The 12,914-nt window shown below is 40.9% G+C and overlaps 1 protein-coding gene across 1 annotated transcript in view; it reads left to right on the top strand.

The window, feature by feature from the left end:
- The window catches only part of LOC144678744 (cullin-1), a 129,588-nt gene that overhangs the window by 27,968 nt on the left and 88,706 nt on the right, over window positions 1–12,914 (top strand). Inside the window, exon 2 of the mRNA XM_078538607.1 lies at window positions 5,742–6,041. Within this exon, the coding sequence (XP_078394733.1) occupies window positions 5,902–6,041 (140 nt within the window). The 5' untranslated portion in view covers window positions 5,742–5,901. The remainder of the gene's footprint in view (window positions 1–5,741; window positions 6,042–12,914) is intronic.

The raw sequence follows: 12,914 nt of genomic DNA on the forward strand, positions 1-12,914 counted from the left end.
TGCATTAATGTCCAAGAGTGAAGTTCATCTGATTAAACTGCAACACTGCTATTTATAATATGTCCAGTTTGAATTTGGTTGTCTTAATTCAATCTTTACGATTAGTGACCATTACATTATTATGACAAAAATAACTATGGCATTATGATGCAAGTATATAACATGTTGTGATTGTGACCAAAGTTGTATTAGTGTAGAATTGCCAGGGAAGAGCAAAGGGGAAAAAAAAGCAAATGTTTTGTGTCTTATTTCATGAGTGTTCATTCCCAATGTGAAGCCTCATCCACCTGGAGTTCACACAGGAATGCATTTTGAGATAAATTCTGAGCTGGGGGAGGGAGGTCCTTGGGAGGTGGACACTGTGATTCAGGGGCATTAGGGATGTCAGTAGAAAAGACCCAAAATTAAGAGCTGTGTAAACAGTAAAAATGTTAGATCTTAGAGCCACATTGAAGGATAGAAGATGAGGACATTATTTATTAAATGACTTTCACAGTTAATGAAAATAATGGGATATGAAATTGATAGACTGAATATAAGTCAGTAAAATATTAGAATATTGGTAATTTCATGTCAACTTGCTAGCATATATAAAATAGAAGCCTGGCATTAATGTGAATTTACAAATTCTACTGTTGGGTGAGCACTTAAACCTTTCTGGTGCAGTAAATATGCCTGTTGATCTGTGTGTTGTGTGATAAATCCATTATAGTACAAAAGACAAATTGTTATATTATATATTTTAGCTGCACTGCAAGTTGAACTTAATTTCACCTGCTGGCATAAATTAAAAATTATGCTTGCTCAGTTATTTTTCATCTATAGTATATAATAACTGATCAATTTTCTGCCTGTGAATTATGGCAAAATCTAGCTGTCATCTACTTAGGTATGTGCTAAATGTGCAGTGAGCACTCTATACACTGTGTTATAGTGCATTCCGAAAGGACATAATGAGAGTGGATGCAATAGTAGTATTTATATGGAGGAAAGAAATTCTGTTTAAATATCACAAAGAAACCTTCTACATAAATGTATTGATCTTAGGGCCCATGTGGATAAACAACACCCCAGAAGCTTGACACCATCTAGGACAAAGCAGCTTGCTTGATTGGCACCCCATCCACAAACATTCACTCCCCTCCACCACCGATGCACAGTGGCAGCAGTGTGTACCATCTACAAGATGCCATGCAGGAACTGACCAAGGCTGCCTTGTCAGCACCTTCCAAACCCATGACCATTACCATCTGGAAGGACAAGGGCAGCAGACGTGGGGACACCATCAGCTGGAAGTTCCCCTCCAAGCCCCTCTCCATCCTGACTTGGAAATATATCACCATTCCTTCACTGTTGCTGGGTCAAAATCCTGGAACTCCCTTCCTAACAGCACTGTGGGTGTACCTACACCACATGGACTGCAGAAGTTCAAGAAGGCGGCTCACCACCTTTTAAGGGCAATTAGGAATGGGTAATCAATGCAGGCCCAGCAAGCAACGCCCAGATCCCATGAATCAATAAAACAAAATAAATGAAGTTACCTGTGACTGAACATCAAGAAACCAGGTACACTCAGGAAAATGAAAATTAATGTACTGTGAAGTTCCATTAGAGTTTATGGAGACGAGTCCTATTTTTCTGCATTTAAGGTGAGGCCAGAGTGCAAGAGAGAGTAAGGGATAGAAGATATAATGAGATGAAGTAAGGTGGGAGGCAACCTGTGTGGAGTATAAATGCTGGCATAGACCAATACTGGATGAGCAGAAATTTCCTGCAACTAATTATTGGGTAGACTGAAGCCATTCTTTTTGGACCCCGGCACAAATTCCATTCCTGACTGTCATTTCTTTTGCAACTGTCAGAAGCTGAGCTAGGCCGTTCACAAACTTGGCACTGTGTTCAAGTCTGTGATGAGGTCCTGACCACTTATCCACACCATCATCAAGACTGTTTATTCCCAACCCTGTTGCATTGCCCCATTTTGACCCTGTTTCAACCATTCTGCTGCTGAAACCCTCATCAGTGCCTCTGTTACCTCTAGAATTGACTATTCCAATGCTCCTTTGGCTGGCCATCTGTCCTCTGTGTTACATAATTTGTACTCATTCCAAAACTCTGCTGGCCCTATCTTAGCTCAGATCCGGTCTCATTCATCCGTCACCCCTGTGCTTGCTAACCTGCACTGGCTCTTGGTGTGGCAGCACTTCAATTTTAAAATCCTCATCCTTGTTTACTTGGGGGGGGCCTTGCCCCTCCTTATCTCCATAACCTCCTCAAGCCCAACAAACAGTCAAGATTTCTGCACTGTTCCAAATTTGGTCGATTGCTCCTCCTGATATTAACTGCTGCACCATTGATGGCCATGCTTTCAGTGCCTTGGCCTGAACCTCTGAAACTCCCAATCTAAAACTCTGCCTCTCTGCTTCTCTCCTGCTTCAGTATGCTCCTCAAAATGTACCTCCTTGACCAAGCTTTTGGCTATCTGTTTGATAACTCCTGTGGCTTGATGTGAAGTGTTTTTATTGGCAACGCTCTTACTAAATGCATTGAGAGGTTTTGCAATGTTCGTGCTGCTAAATAAATACAGATTGTTTATGGACCGAATGGCCTGTTTTTGTGCTGCAAATACTGTATAACATTCCTGTATCCTATTATCCTCTCTTTTTATGTGACAACAATGATCTGGTTTAAAAATCATTTTTCCCACTGTGCCACCTTAACTGAAAGAGTCCAGGAGCTTTCAGTGGGTTTTTTTCGGTTAAAATGTAACTTATCCAATTGTTATTAAAACTGTTCAGGCAGTCATCACTCAGAAGTCCTTTTGTAGGTGTCCCTTTGCCAGTTCAATCCAACTTACTGTATCTCTGTACTGTTTTGTAACTAATGTGCAGTACCTTGAATTTATCATTTGATTTCCAATTATGGCTGCAAAGTTAATCTAAATCCTTTTGCCATACTGTTTCCACCGCTGTGGTATCAGCAAATTTGACAAACTTGCATTTTATTTCAAAATCCAAGTCTTCAATGTAGATTGGAAATTGGACCCCATTCAGCATCTGCCCTGCTTCCCATGCCCCACCCCATTCAGATTTGAAATCATGCCTTACAGATTATTATACAGTTCACATGTCCAACTCTAAATTCCTATAGATTCGATTTGGCAGCTTAGTCAGTTGGAGCTTTATCAGAAGTTTTCCAAAAGTTCAGAAATGTTATCTCACCTTGCTGCAAAATGCTCAAATTCATGTATGTCAGACAGAATCTTGAGCTTTTTTGTCAGTGCTGGTTGGTGAGTTAGTTCTTTGTAGGTTCTCCTTCAGCCTATTTTTTGGAATAGTTGCTATTACTTTATTGATGGACTGATGTACCACTAAAAATATTACTTTCTTATATGCATAGTTTTCTCTTGATAAACATGCAGAATTGACACTTGATTCATACAATGCTTCATTTGTAATTGACTGAGACTTATGATAAATATTTAGTTCAAAGTGTGATTCCTGAGTGATCAATTATGGCCAATTTCAGAAGTGGGTCTTACTGCTTGCATCTCATTAGTGCCATGATGCATTTATGTACATCATATTTTAACTAAAGATAGTGGAAACTCCTTGACTGTGTTCCACTTTTAATATAATATATAGATGTGTCTTTTGATAATCTCCAAAAACCCAAATGGTGAAGGATAAAATGGGAGCCATCTTTACACATTTTTAGAAGCATTGATATGCAAGAGATTCACATTACAAACGTAGGAGCACCTCTTGAACACCAACCCTGTTTTCAGTCTGTTCCTATTTGTAGAAGCCCAGATGAATCCCCAGCTAATACCCACCACATATATCCGATTAAACACAATTTAAGGCACAACTAACATCTTTATCTTTTTAATGGTTTTTAATACTAAATATTTCGAAGCTCATTGTCACTTTGGAAGCAGACCTTGCATTCTTTGTGATTTGTCTGCCTATTTTCTACTGAAGTGATAGCATGCCATGGGGATTGTAACAAAGCAATCTTACACCATATATTAGTTACTGAAATATAATGCATTCTGCCATGTAAATACCCCTCTGCTTATAAAAGGCAGATTGAAATAGCACTTTAAAGAGATGAGTCACAGCTTCAAGACCATCAACTGGTTTATTTATAGAAAATGCATGAATGAAAGAGCAGTATATAGTTTTTTGATCTTGAGAACAAATCAATGTCCCTATTTTTCTTGGATGTGGAAAATAATAATGATGCTAGTTAGTGGCTCTTTAAAAGGCTGCTCACCATGCCTCGCTAAGTTACTTAAGTGAAACTAGTTAAGATGTTTTTTTAAAAAAACGAACTCCTCACACCTGCTGCAGGAGCATCCACCACGCTAAGTCAGAAAGAGGTGTTATTTCCTTGATGAGATGAGGGCCTTGATCACAGAGCTATTGATCGTAGTTACTCCCCTGAGGTGAAAGCTACATTTACTATGTAGATAGGATCCCCCAACCTAACATCTGATTTAGTGAAATCCCCATCTTTGTGACTGGAATGGAAGAACCCTTCGACCCCACAAGCAGTGCTTGTTTCTGAATCATGTGGAATGTTTGAGATTACATGGACCAAGGTTTGCTGGAGTGGGGAATAAGTGAGTTGGAGTTTTTCTTCTTAGGTTCAGCTCATTTTTGAGGTGCAAATTGATGGAAGTGCGAGTTGATAATGGCAAGATAAGGTCTTTAAGACATCTGGGAACTTGGTGAATGATGGGTCCAATAGTCATCTTGACCAATGAGATTTAAGAACAGAGAACAAAACGAAGGAACAACAGAGAAGGAAATGGCAGAAGATAGTCAAACTAGAAACAGCAGGCTACATAAGAGGGAAGGAAACACTGGAATAGGGGAGAGAGAGAGAGAGTAAAAAAAGAGACAAAGGACAAAATAACAATTTACGACCTGCAACAATAAGACTCCACAATTCCAATTGTTCCCTTTCTCAGCCTTTGAGATTGAATGGCAGGAACCTAAATCTTGCTCATGCAGAAATTGTGGGTTGGTATTTAATGATGCACCAAGTTAGAATAGTTTTAACAGTGCAGGTGCAGCAATTTCTTGTCATTGGACTGAAGGCGAGGTCCAATTTTTGTGAGGCTGCACACCCAGCAATACATGGCCATTCGGAACTCATGGCGTATCTGCCTCCTTTACATTTGTATTTTTTAGCAATTTGTGTCTATATTTAATGATCATCCTTCTGAACGACTAATCACCACTTCAAATTCCCATTATGAACGCTGGCAAAATTAAATTGCTATAATTTATGGATTTTGCGAAGTTCTTTTTAAAATGTCCTCCCAATTGTATTGATGCCATAAATGAGTCCAAAATTGTATTTCGTGTATTTAATATGGGGCATTAGTGTATTTTGTTAGCACCACAGGGACCTAATATGATGTCATCAAATAGCATCAATGATCGATGACAGCATGGACTTAACAAGCCTTACAGGGTTTGCTGTAAACTGAGATCAGATTAACTTGTTAGTTATGGTCTTTATATTTTAAAACATCTAAATTACAATTTGGTTCACAAAATGTTACGAATTTCAGATGTTGAATGCACAATATTACCATTATAACCTGGTACAAAAAGTCTGTCTTCAAAAGAATAGAAATGCAGTTTGAGAAAAGTATTTTTGTAATAATCATAAATCTACGAACATTTAGATAATTTCCTTATTTCAAACTGTTATTTTTGTTACAGGTTGGATGAGGTACTGTCCGTCTGGCCAATTTTGGAGGAAGTAAAATTCATCGGCAGTTAAGAGCAGAAAGTTGAAAGGAGTCAATACTGCTACATCTCATGGAGACATAGCTTGATTACCTGTGAACTTTGCTGTAGAAAACTATAGGGAAAACAGAAAATGTCATCAAACAAGAGCCAAAACCCACATGGGCTTAAGCAGATAGGCCTGGATCAGATATGGGATGACCTTCGAGCTGGCATTCAACAGGTTTACACCAGACAGAGCATGGCAAAATCAAGATACATGGAACTATACACGTATCCTGTTACATGTTCACCGTTTTTTTGATAGCAGGCATCAGTTTGTAACCTATTGCTTACTGTCCAAGAGGTCGTGTAAGCAGCAGAATGCCTTGAGGTAGAGTACTGAAAATATCATGATTTGTAGAGCTCAAGAATCCATTTGTGTAATAGAAAACCTACTAGTGAAGTAAAAGATTTTAACAACCAGGTTACATTTCATAGTCATTAAAATTAAAATATGTGGTTTTGAGTATTGCTGAAAGAAGAGAATACCGTCGCAGCTTTTCGTCTTGCACTGATCAGGACAGATGCAAGAATGCCAAATTTCAAAGGAAGCAACAATTTATACTACATGAGAAAAGGCTGCTGATTGGTTGGCAAGTCAACTGGTTGGTCAAGGCACTGCCATTGAGGTGCATTGCCCCTTTTTTGAATTAAACAAAGGGATGGGGGACACTAGTTCCTTGGTGCATTCTCCATGCTAACATCTCGACCAGTTGACTTGCCAACCGATCAGCACCTTTTTCTCATTTGGTATAAATTGTTACTCCCTTTGAAATTTGGCTTTCTTGCATCTGTCCTGATGAGTGCAAGATGAAAAGCTTCAATGTCATGCTTTTTTTTTAACAATGTGTGGATTGTTTAGAAGGGAAGAAAAGGACTAGGGGCAGTTTTCCAGAAAGCTTCCTCATTTTATTTTATGGAAGAAAATGGCTTTCTGTGGCTCTCAGAGAAATGTGAAAAAATTACCTTTCTTGAATCTGGGGGTTGGGTCGGTGGGGCTGTGACGGCACGGAAAAGGAAAGAGCATATTACAGGCTGGGGAATTTATGCGGCTAGCCTGGATTGGGGTTTTCTATGATCATTAAATGAGTGCTCAGAAGAGTCTAAAGTCATGGTCCTTGTTGTTTACTTTGGGGTTGCATAGAACTTCTCCCTGTCTGTGAGATCAGTAAATTGGCTAGAAACAGCTGACTTGGTTTACATTCCAGTAAGAAAATTTGTTATTTTAAAGTCCTGTCAAAATGTTTGAGGCTAAAAATTTGTCCTGAAAAATTGGAGAATATTTTGAGCAAAGGAAATCACCCTAGTTTGACTTGCCGTCTTCTAAGTACAGTTTAAAAACTGTATTGTCATTCTTGTTTAAGAAAACCTGTTCCAGGTTTTAAAGGTGTGTTTATAATATTTCTTTAAAAAAAAATTGAATTATAGGTACAGAGCCTCAAATTCGGCTATCCGAAAACCAGCGTTGTCCGAAAACTAGATGTTTTTTGAAGCGGGCATGCATGAATTTTAATTGCTACTATATGAGTAAATAACTCAATGACGTTTTTGGTTAGGTGTTGCATTGGTGTGGTGACGTGCTGACTAATTATTGGCTTTGTAGTCAGTCTTTTCCTGCACTCCAAGTGGTTTGTCCAACCTGAAAACTAGCAAGGCCTGAAATCTGGCATGGACTTGGTTCTAAGATTGCTGGTTTTGAGACACAGTACATGCACTGTGATGCTGGGAAATGAGCATGTTCGATTTTATCATCATCATCATGATAGAATAGCAGGCACCAAAGCAGAATTAAGTGAAGTGAGTTGTGCTCGCATGTACTTTAATCCTAACCTCAGAAGACCATACTGCATCAACATTTTCAATATATGATATTGGCTGTCCTTGTTGTTCACTGACTGATATTGACACATCAAACCTGATCCCCCTTTAACTATGAACACTCTTCATTCCATTTCCCAGTGGATATAGATGCAAAGTCACATCATATAGGGTTCTTGCATCCAACAATGCAGTTTTAGCCTCAAACAATTTATTTTGGGCATTTACTTGCAGTACTCATAGCCTTGCTAGTTATAGCGAAAAGGGTAAATAGGGTGGTCAACAGGACTTTAAACTAGAAAGAGGGGGGAGAGGGAAGGGTAAAACTCCAAGAAGTATGACTAATGGGAAACAAAGCAGCAGATTAGCATGTGGGGGGGGGTGGATTCAACTTCATGGGAAATTATGAAAAAACTGAAAAGAAAGGAGAGCCCAGGAGAGGCTATTAAAGTCCCCAAAACACAAAATAGGACAGAGTGTTTGGTAAGGTCTAGGAATCGAACTTCAAGCACATCAGATAAAGGGACGACAATGAGAAAGGGGACGGGAAATACAGGACTGAAGGTGTTGTATCTGAATGCACACAGTATACGAAATAAGGTAAATGAGCTTGTGGCGCAGATTGAAATTGGCAGGTATGATGTGGTGGGCATCACGGAGACATGGCTGCAAGGGGATCAGGACTGGGAGCTAAATATCCAAGGATATACATCCTATCGAAAAGATAGGCAGGTTGTCAGAGGGAGTGGGGTTGCTTTGTTAGTAAGAAATGAAATTAAATCGATAGCAAGAAATGACGTAGGGTCAGATGATGTAGAATCTGTGTGGGTGGAGTTGAGGAACCGCAAAGGTAAAAAAACCATAATGGGAGTTATGTCGAGGCCTCCGAACAGTAGTCAGGATGTGGGGCACAAGATACACCAGGAGATAGAAAAGGCATGTAAGAAAGGCAAGGTTACAGTGATCATGGGGAATTTCAATCTGCAGGTAGACTGGGAAAATCAGGTTGGTAGTGGATCCCAAGAAAAGGAATTTGTAGAATGTCTACGAGATGGCTTTTTGGAGCAGCTTGTGGTGGAGCCCACTAGGGAACAGGCAATTCTAGATTTGGTGATGTGTAATGAGGCGGATTTGATAAGGTGAAGGAACCCTTAGGAGGAAGTGACCATAATATGATAGAATTTACCCTGCAATTGGAGAGGAAAAAGCTGGAATCAGATGTAAGGGTATTACAGTTGAATAAAGGCAACTACAGAGGCATGAGGGAGGAGCTGGCCAGAATTGACTGGGAGATGAGCCTAGCAGGAAAGACAGTGGAACAGCAATGGCAGGAGTTTCTGGGAGTAATTTGGGAGACACAGCAAAAATTCATCCCTAGGAAGAAGCACACTGAAGGGAGGACGAGGCAACCATGGCTGACAAGGGAAGTCAGGGACAGCATAAAAGCTAAAGAGAAAGCATACAATGCGGCGAAGAGCAGTGGGAAACCGGGGGATTGGGAAGCCTACAAAGACCAACAGAGGACAACTAAAAAAGAAATAAGGAGGGAGAAGATTAAATATGAGGGTAATATAAAAGAAGATTGCAAGAATTTTTTTTAGATATATAAAGGGTAAGAGAGAGGCAAAAGTGGAGATTGGGCCGCTGGAAAATGCGGCTGGAGAAGTAGTAGTGGGGAACAAAGAAATGGCGGAGGAACTGAATAGGTACTTTGTGTCAGTCTTCACGGTGGAAGACACGAGTAACATCCCCAAAATTCAAGAGAGTCGGGAGGCAGAGGTGAGTATAGTGGCCATTACCAAGGAGAAGGTGCTAGGAAAACTGAAAGGTCTGAAGGTGGATAAATCACCTGGACCAGATGGATTACACCCCAGAGTTCTGAAGGAGATAGCTGAAGAGATAGTGGAGGCGTTAGTGGTGATCTTTCAGGAATCACTGGAGTCAGGGACGGCCCCAGAGAACTGGAAAATCGCTAATGTAACCCCCCTGTTTAAGAAGGGAGTGAGGCAAAAGACAGGAAATTACAGGCCGATTAGCCTGACCTCGGTGGTTGGTAAGATTTTAGAGTCCATTATTAAGGATGAGATTTCAGAATACTTGGATGTGCATGATAAAATAGGGCAAAGTCAGCATGGTTTCATCAAGGGAAGGTCATGCCTGACAAATCTGTTAGAATTCTTTGAGGAGGTAACGAGTAGGTTAGACAAAAGAGAGCCAATGGATGTTATCTACTTGGACTTCCAGAAGGCCTTTGACAAGGTGCCGTACAGGAGGCTGTTCAGTAAGATAAGAGCCCATGGTGTTAGAGGCAAGGTACTAGCATGGATAGAAGATTGTCTGTCTGGCAGGAGGCAGAGAGTGGGGATAAGGGGGTCCTTCTCAGGATGGCGGCCGGTGACTAGTGGAGTTCCACAGGGGTCAGTGTTGGGACCATAACTTTTCACTTTATACATTAATGATCTAGATGAAGGAACTGAGGGCATCCTGGATAAGTTTGCAGATGATACAACGATAGGTGGAGGGACGAGTAGTATTGAGGAGGTGGGGAGGCTGCAGAAGGATTTGGACAGGTTAGGAGAATGGGCAAAGAAGTGGCAGGTGGAATACAACGTGGGGAAGTGTGAGGTCATGCACTTTGGAAGGAAGAATAGAGGCATAGACTATTTTCTAAATGGGGAGAGAATTCAGAAATCTGGAGTGCAAAGGGACTTGGGAGTGCTAGTCCAGGATTCTCTTAAGGCTAACTTGCAGGTTGAGTCGGTAGTTAAGAAGGCAAATGCAACGTTGGCATTTATTTTGAGAGGACTAGAATATAAAAGCAGAGATGTGCTGCTGAGGCTTTATAAGGCTCTGGTCAGACCACATTTAGAATATTGTGAGCAATTTTTGGCCCCGTATCTCAGGAAGGATGTTCTGGCCCTGGAGAGGGTCCAGAGGAGGTTCACGAGAACGATCCCAGGAATGAAAGGCTTAACATATGAGGAACGTTTGAGGACTCTGGGTCTATACTTGATGAAGTTTAGAAGGATGAGGGGGGATCTGATTGAAACTTACAGAATACTGAAAGGCTTGGATAGAGCAGACGTGGGGAAGATGTTTCCATTAATAGGAGAGACTAGGACCCGAGGGCACAGTCTGAGTTAAGGGAAGACCCTCTAGAACAGAGATGAGGAGAAAGTTCTTTAGCCAGAGAGTGGTGAATTTATGGAATTCATTGCCACAGAAGGCTGTGGAGGCCAGGTCATTGAGTGTATTTAAGACCGAGATAGATAGGTTCTTGATTGGTAAGGGGATCAAAGGTTACGGGGAGAAGGCGGGAGAATGGGGTTGAGAAACCTATCAGCCATGATTGAATGGCGGAGCAGACTTGATGGGCCGAATGGCCTAATTTCTGCTCCTATGTCTTATGGTCTACTCAACTAACCATACCATCAATTTGTTAGAAATTGATAATCTTCCTCTGACCATAAGGATAGCTGCCATAGGAAAAGGACATCATTCTGGTGCGATTAGGGGTGCTCTTCTGAGGTGGTGTCAGAGCTTGTTGAGCTTTACTCTTAACTTAACATTGTACTATTGCTTTGGGAGTGTTTGATACTGAAACTGTGCTTAGTTTTCCAGCATTAATGGCGTGCACTTAGCACAAAATTCTTCAGTTTGAGGGAAAAAAAGGTCTTTGAGGAGGAAAAAATATCAGGAGCGTATGAAAAGGACCAAAAAAGACAAGTTGGCCTGGCAACCTGGTCCACCTCCAACCTGGACAGCTTGTAAACACCATTAAGCTCACTCCGTCCCACCACAGTCACACAATCAAATGATAGTGGAAATAAGAAACTTTAGGCCAATTTAGGAAAATCTTAGTGAAATTCCTCTCCACTCATTGAAGAATCATGTAAACTCCAGGAGACCATGCTTGATTGATCACAAGTTCGCTCTGCTCTTTTGATGACCACTTTCTCACATCTGCTGCTTGCAGAATGCTCTGCATCTATTTATACACTGTAACTAGTTCTATCTGGTTTTGACTAAAATAATCTTTGAAAACTCTTAGTTACTTTTCCCTGGTCCAGCTGCTGCTGTCAGAATCCTAACCATTGAATTTGTCCTTGTGAATAGATATTCTAGTTGGCATGGAAGATTTCAAATCTCATTCTCCCCTCCTACCAGATCTGATGCTCCGTCTTGATTGTTACACCCGTGATTCAGTCTCTTGTAAAATTTATGCCTATCTAACCTGATATCATAATCATTCTGAAGCAATTGGTTAAATATATTTCTCCCATAGTTGTTTGGTAGTATAGAACTTGAGTATTGCTGGAAAAAGAGACATGTCAAAGCTTTTCGTCTTGTACTCCTCAGGACGCTATGCAAGAATACCAATATAAGGGGAAAACAACAATTCATACTATGAGAGGAGAGTGCTGATTGGTTGGCAAGTGGACTCTGGTAGAGGCGTTGCCATGGAGAAAGCACCAGTGATGGTGACTGACAGTTAACTGCCAAGCATTGTTCGAAATTTGAACCAGGCAGCTTGACCCTGATTGGTCAAGGCATTGCCCTGAGGAATGAGTCAGCAAATGACTGTCACTTATTTTGTTTAGCTGAAACAGGTGCATATTCTTTCTATATGCAAAGAACAGGGCTCTGTATATTAATATATGTAGCTTCCAGTACATGCAAATGCGCCACACTGCAAGCCCGACTGGCAATCTTAAATTGGTTGCCAGTGTAATTCTTAGCACACGGAGGATTATTTAGAAAATGTTGTCTAATCGTGGAATCACATGTAACATTGGACACTGTTCCGAGTTTTGCAAGCACAGGCTGGTTGGGTATGGCCTGTGCCTTATCTATTGTGACCAGCGGCTGAGGCATGCTGTTCGATACGATCTGCCCAGTCTTTGGGACGTATGCTTACATAACTAGCATCACACTGGCACTGAAATTCATGTACCACATTACTCGTTTGTATGATAGGCAGAACGTCTTTTTGGCTTGAAAGCAGCATCCTGTTAGTGGCCAATACCACTTGTTACTATGGCGTAGTAGCAACATGTGGGATAATGGCTACCCTGAGCAGATCATTTTGCACTGTATATCACACACACTCATGAACGGGCCTAAGGCCGTCACTTTCAGCCCTGAAAAGTGCCCAGTCTACCTTTGGATTACCCTGGAATATATCTCAAAAATCTGAGCAATAGCTGAAGCTAACTGGTTCATGCTGCTACTATGCAGTAGCAACGCAATGTAGTGTGGGTAACGAGCAGGAATAGTAAAAGTAGG

This window comes from Cetorhinus maximus, chromosome 3 (genome assembly GCF_964194155.1).
Source record: "Cetorhinus maximus chromosome 3, sCetMax3.hap1.1, whole genome shotgun sequence".
Classification (NCBI taxonomy): Eukaryota; Metazoa; Chordata; class Chondrichthyes; order Lamniformes; family Cetorhinidae; genus Cetorhinus; species Cetorhinus maximus.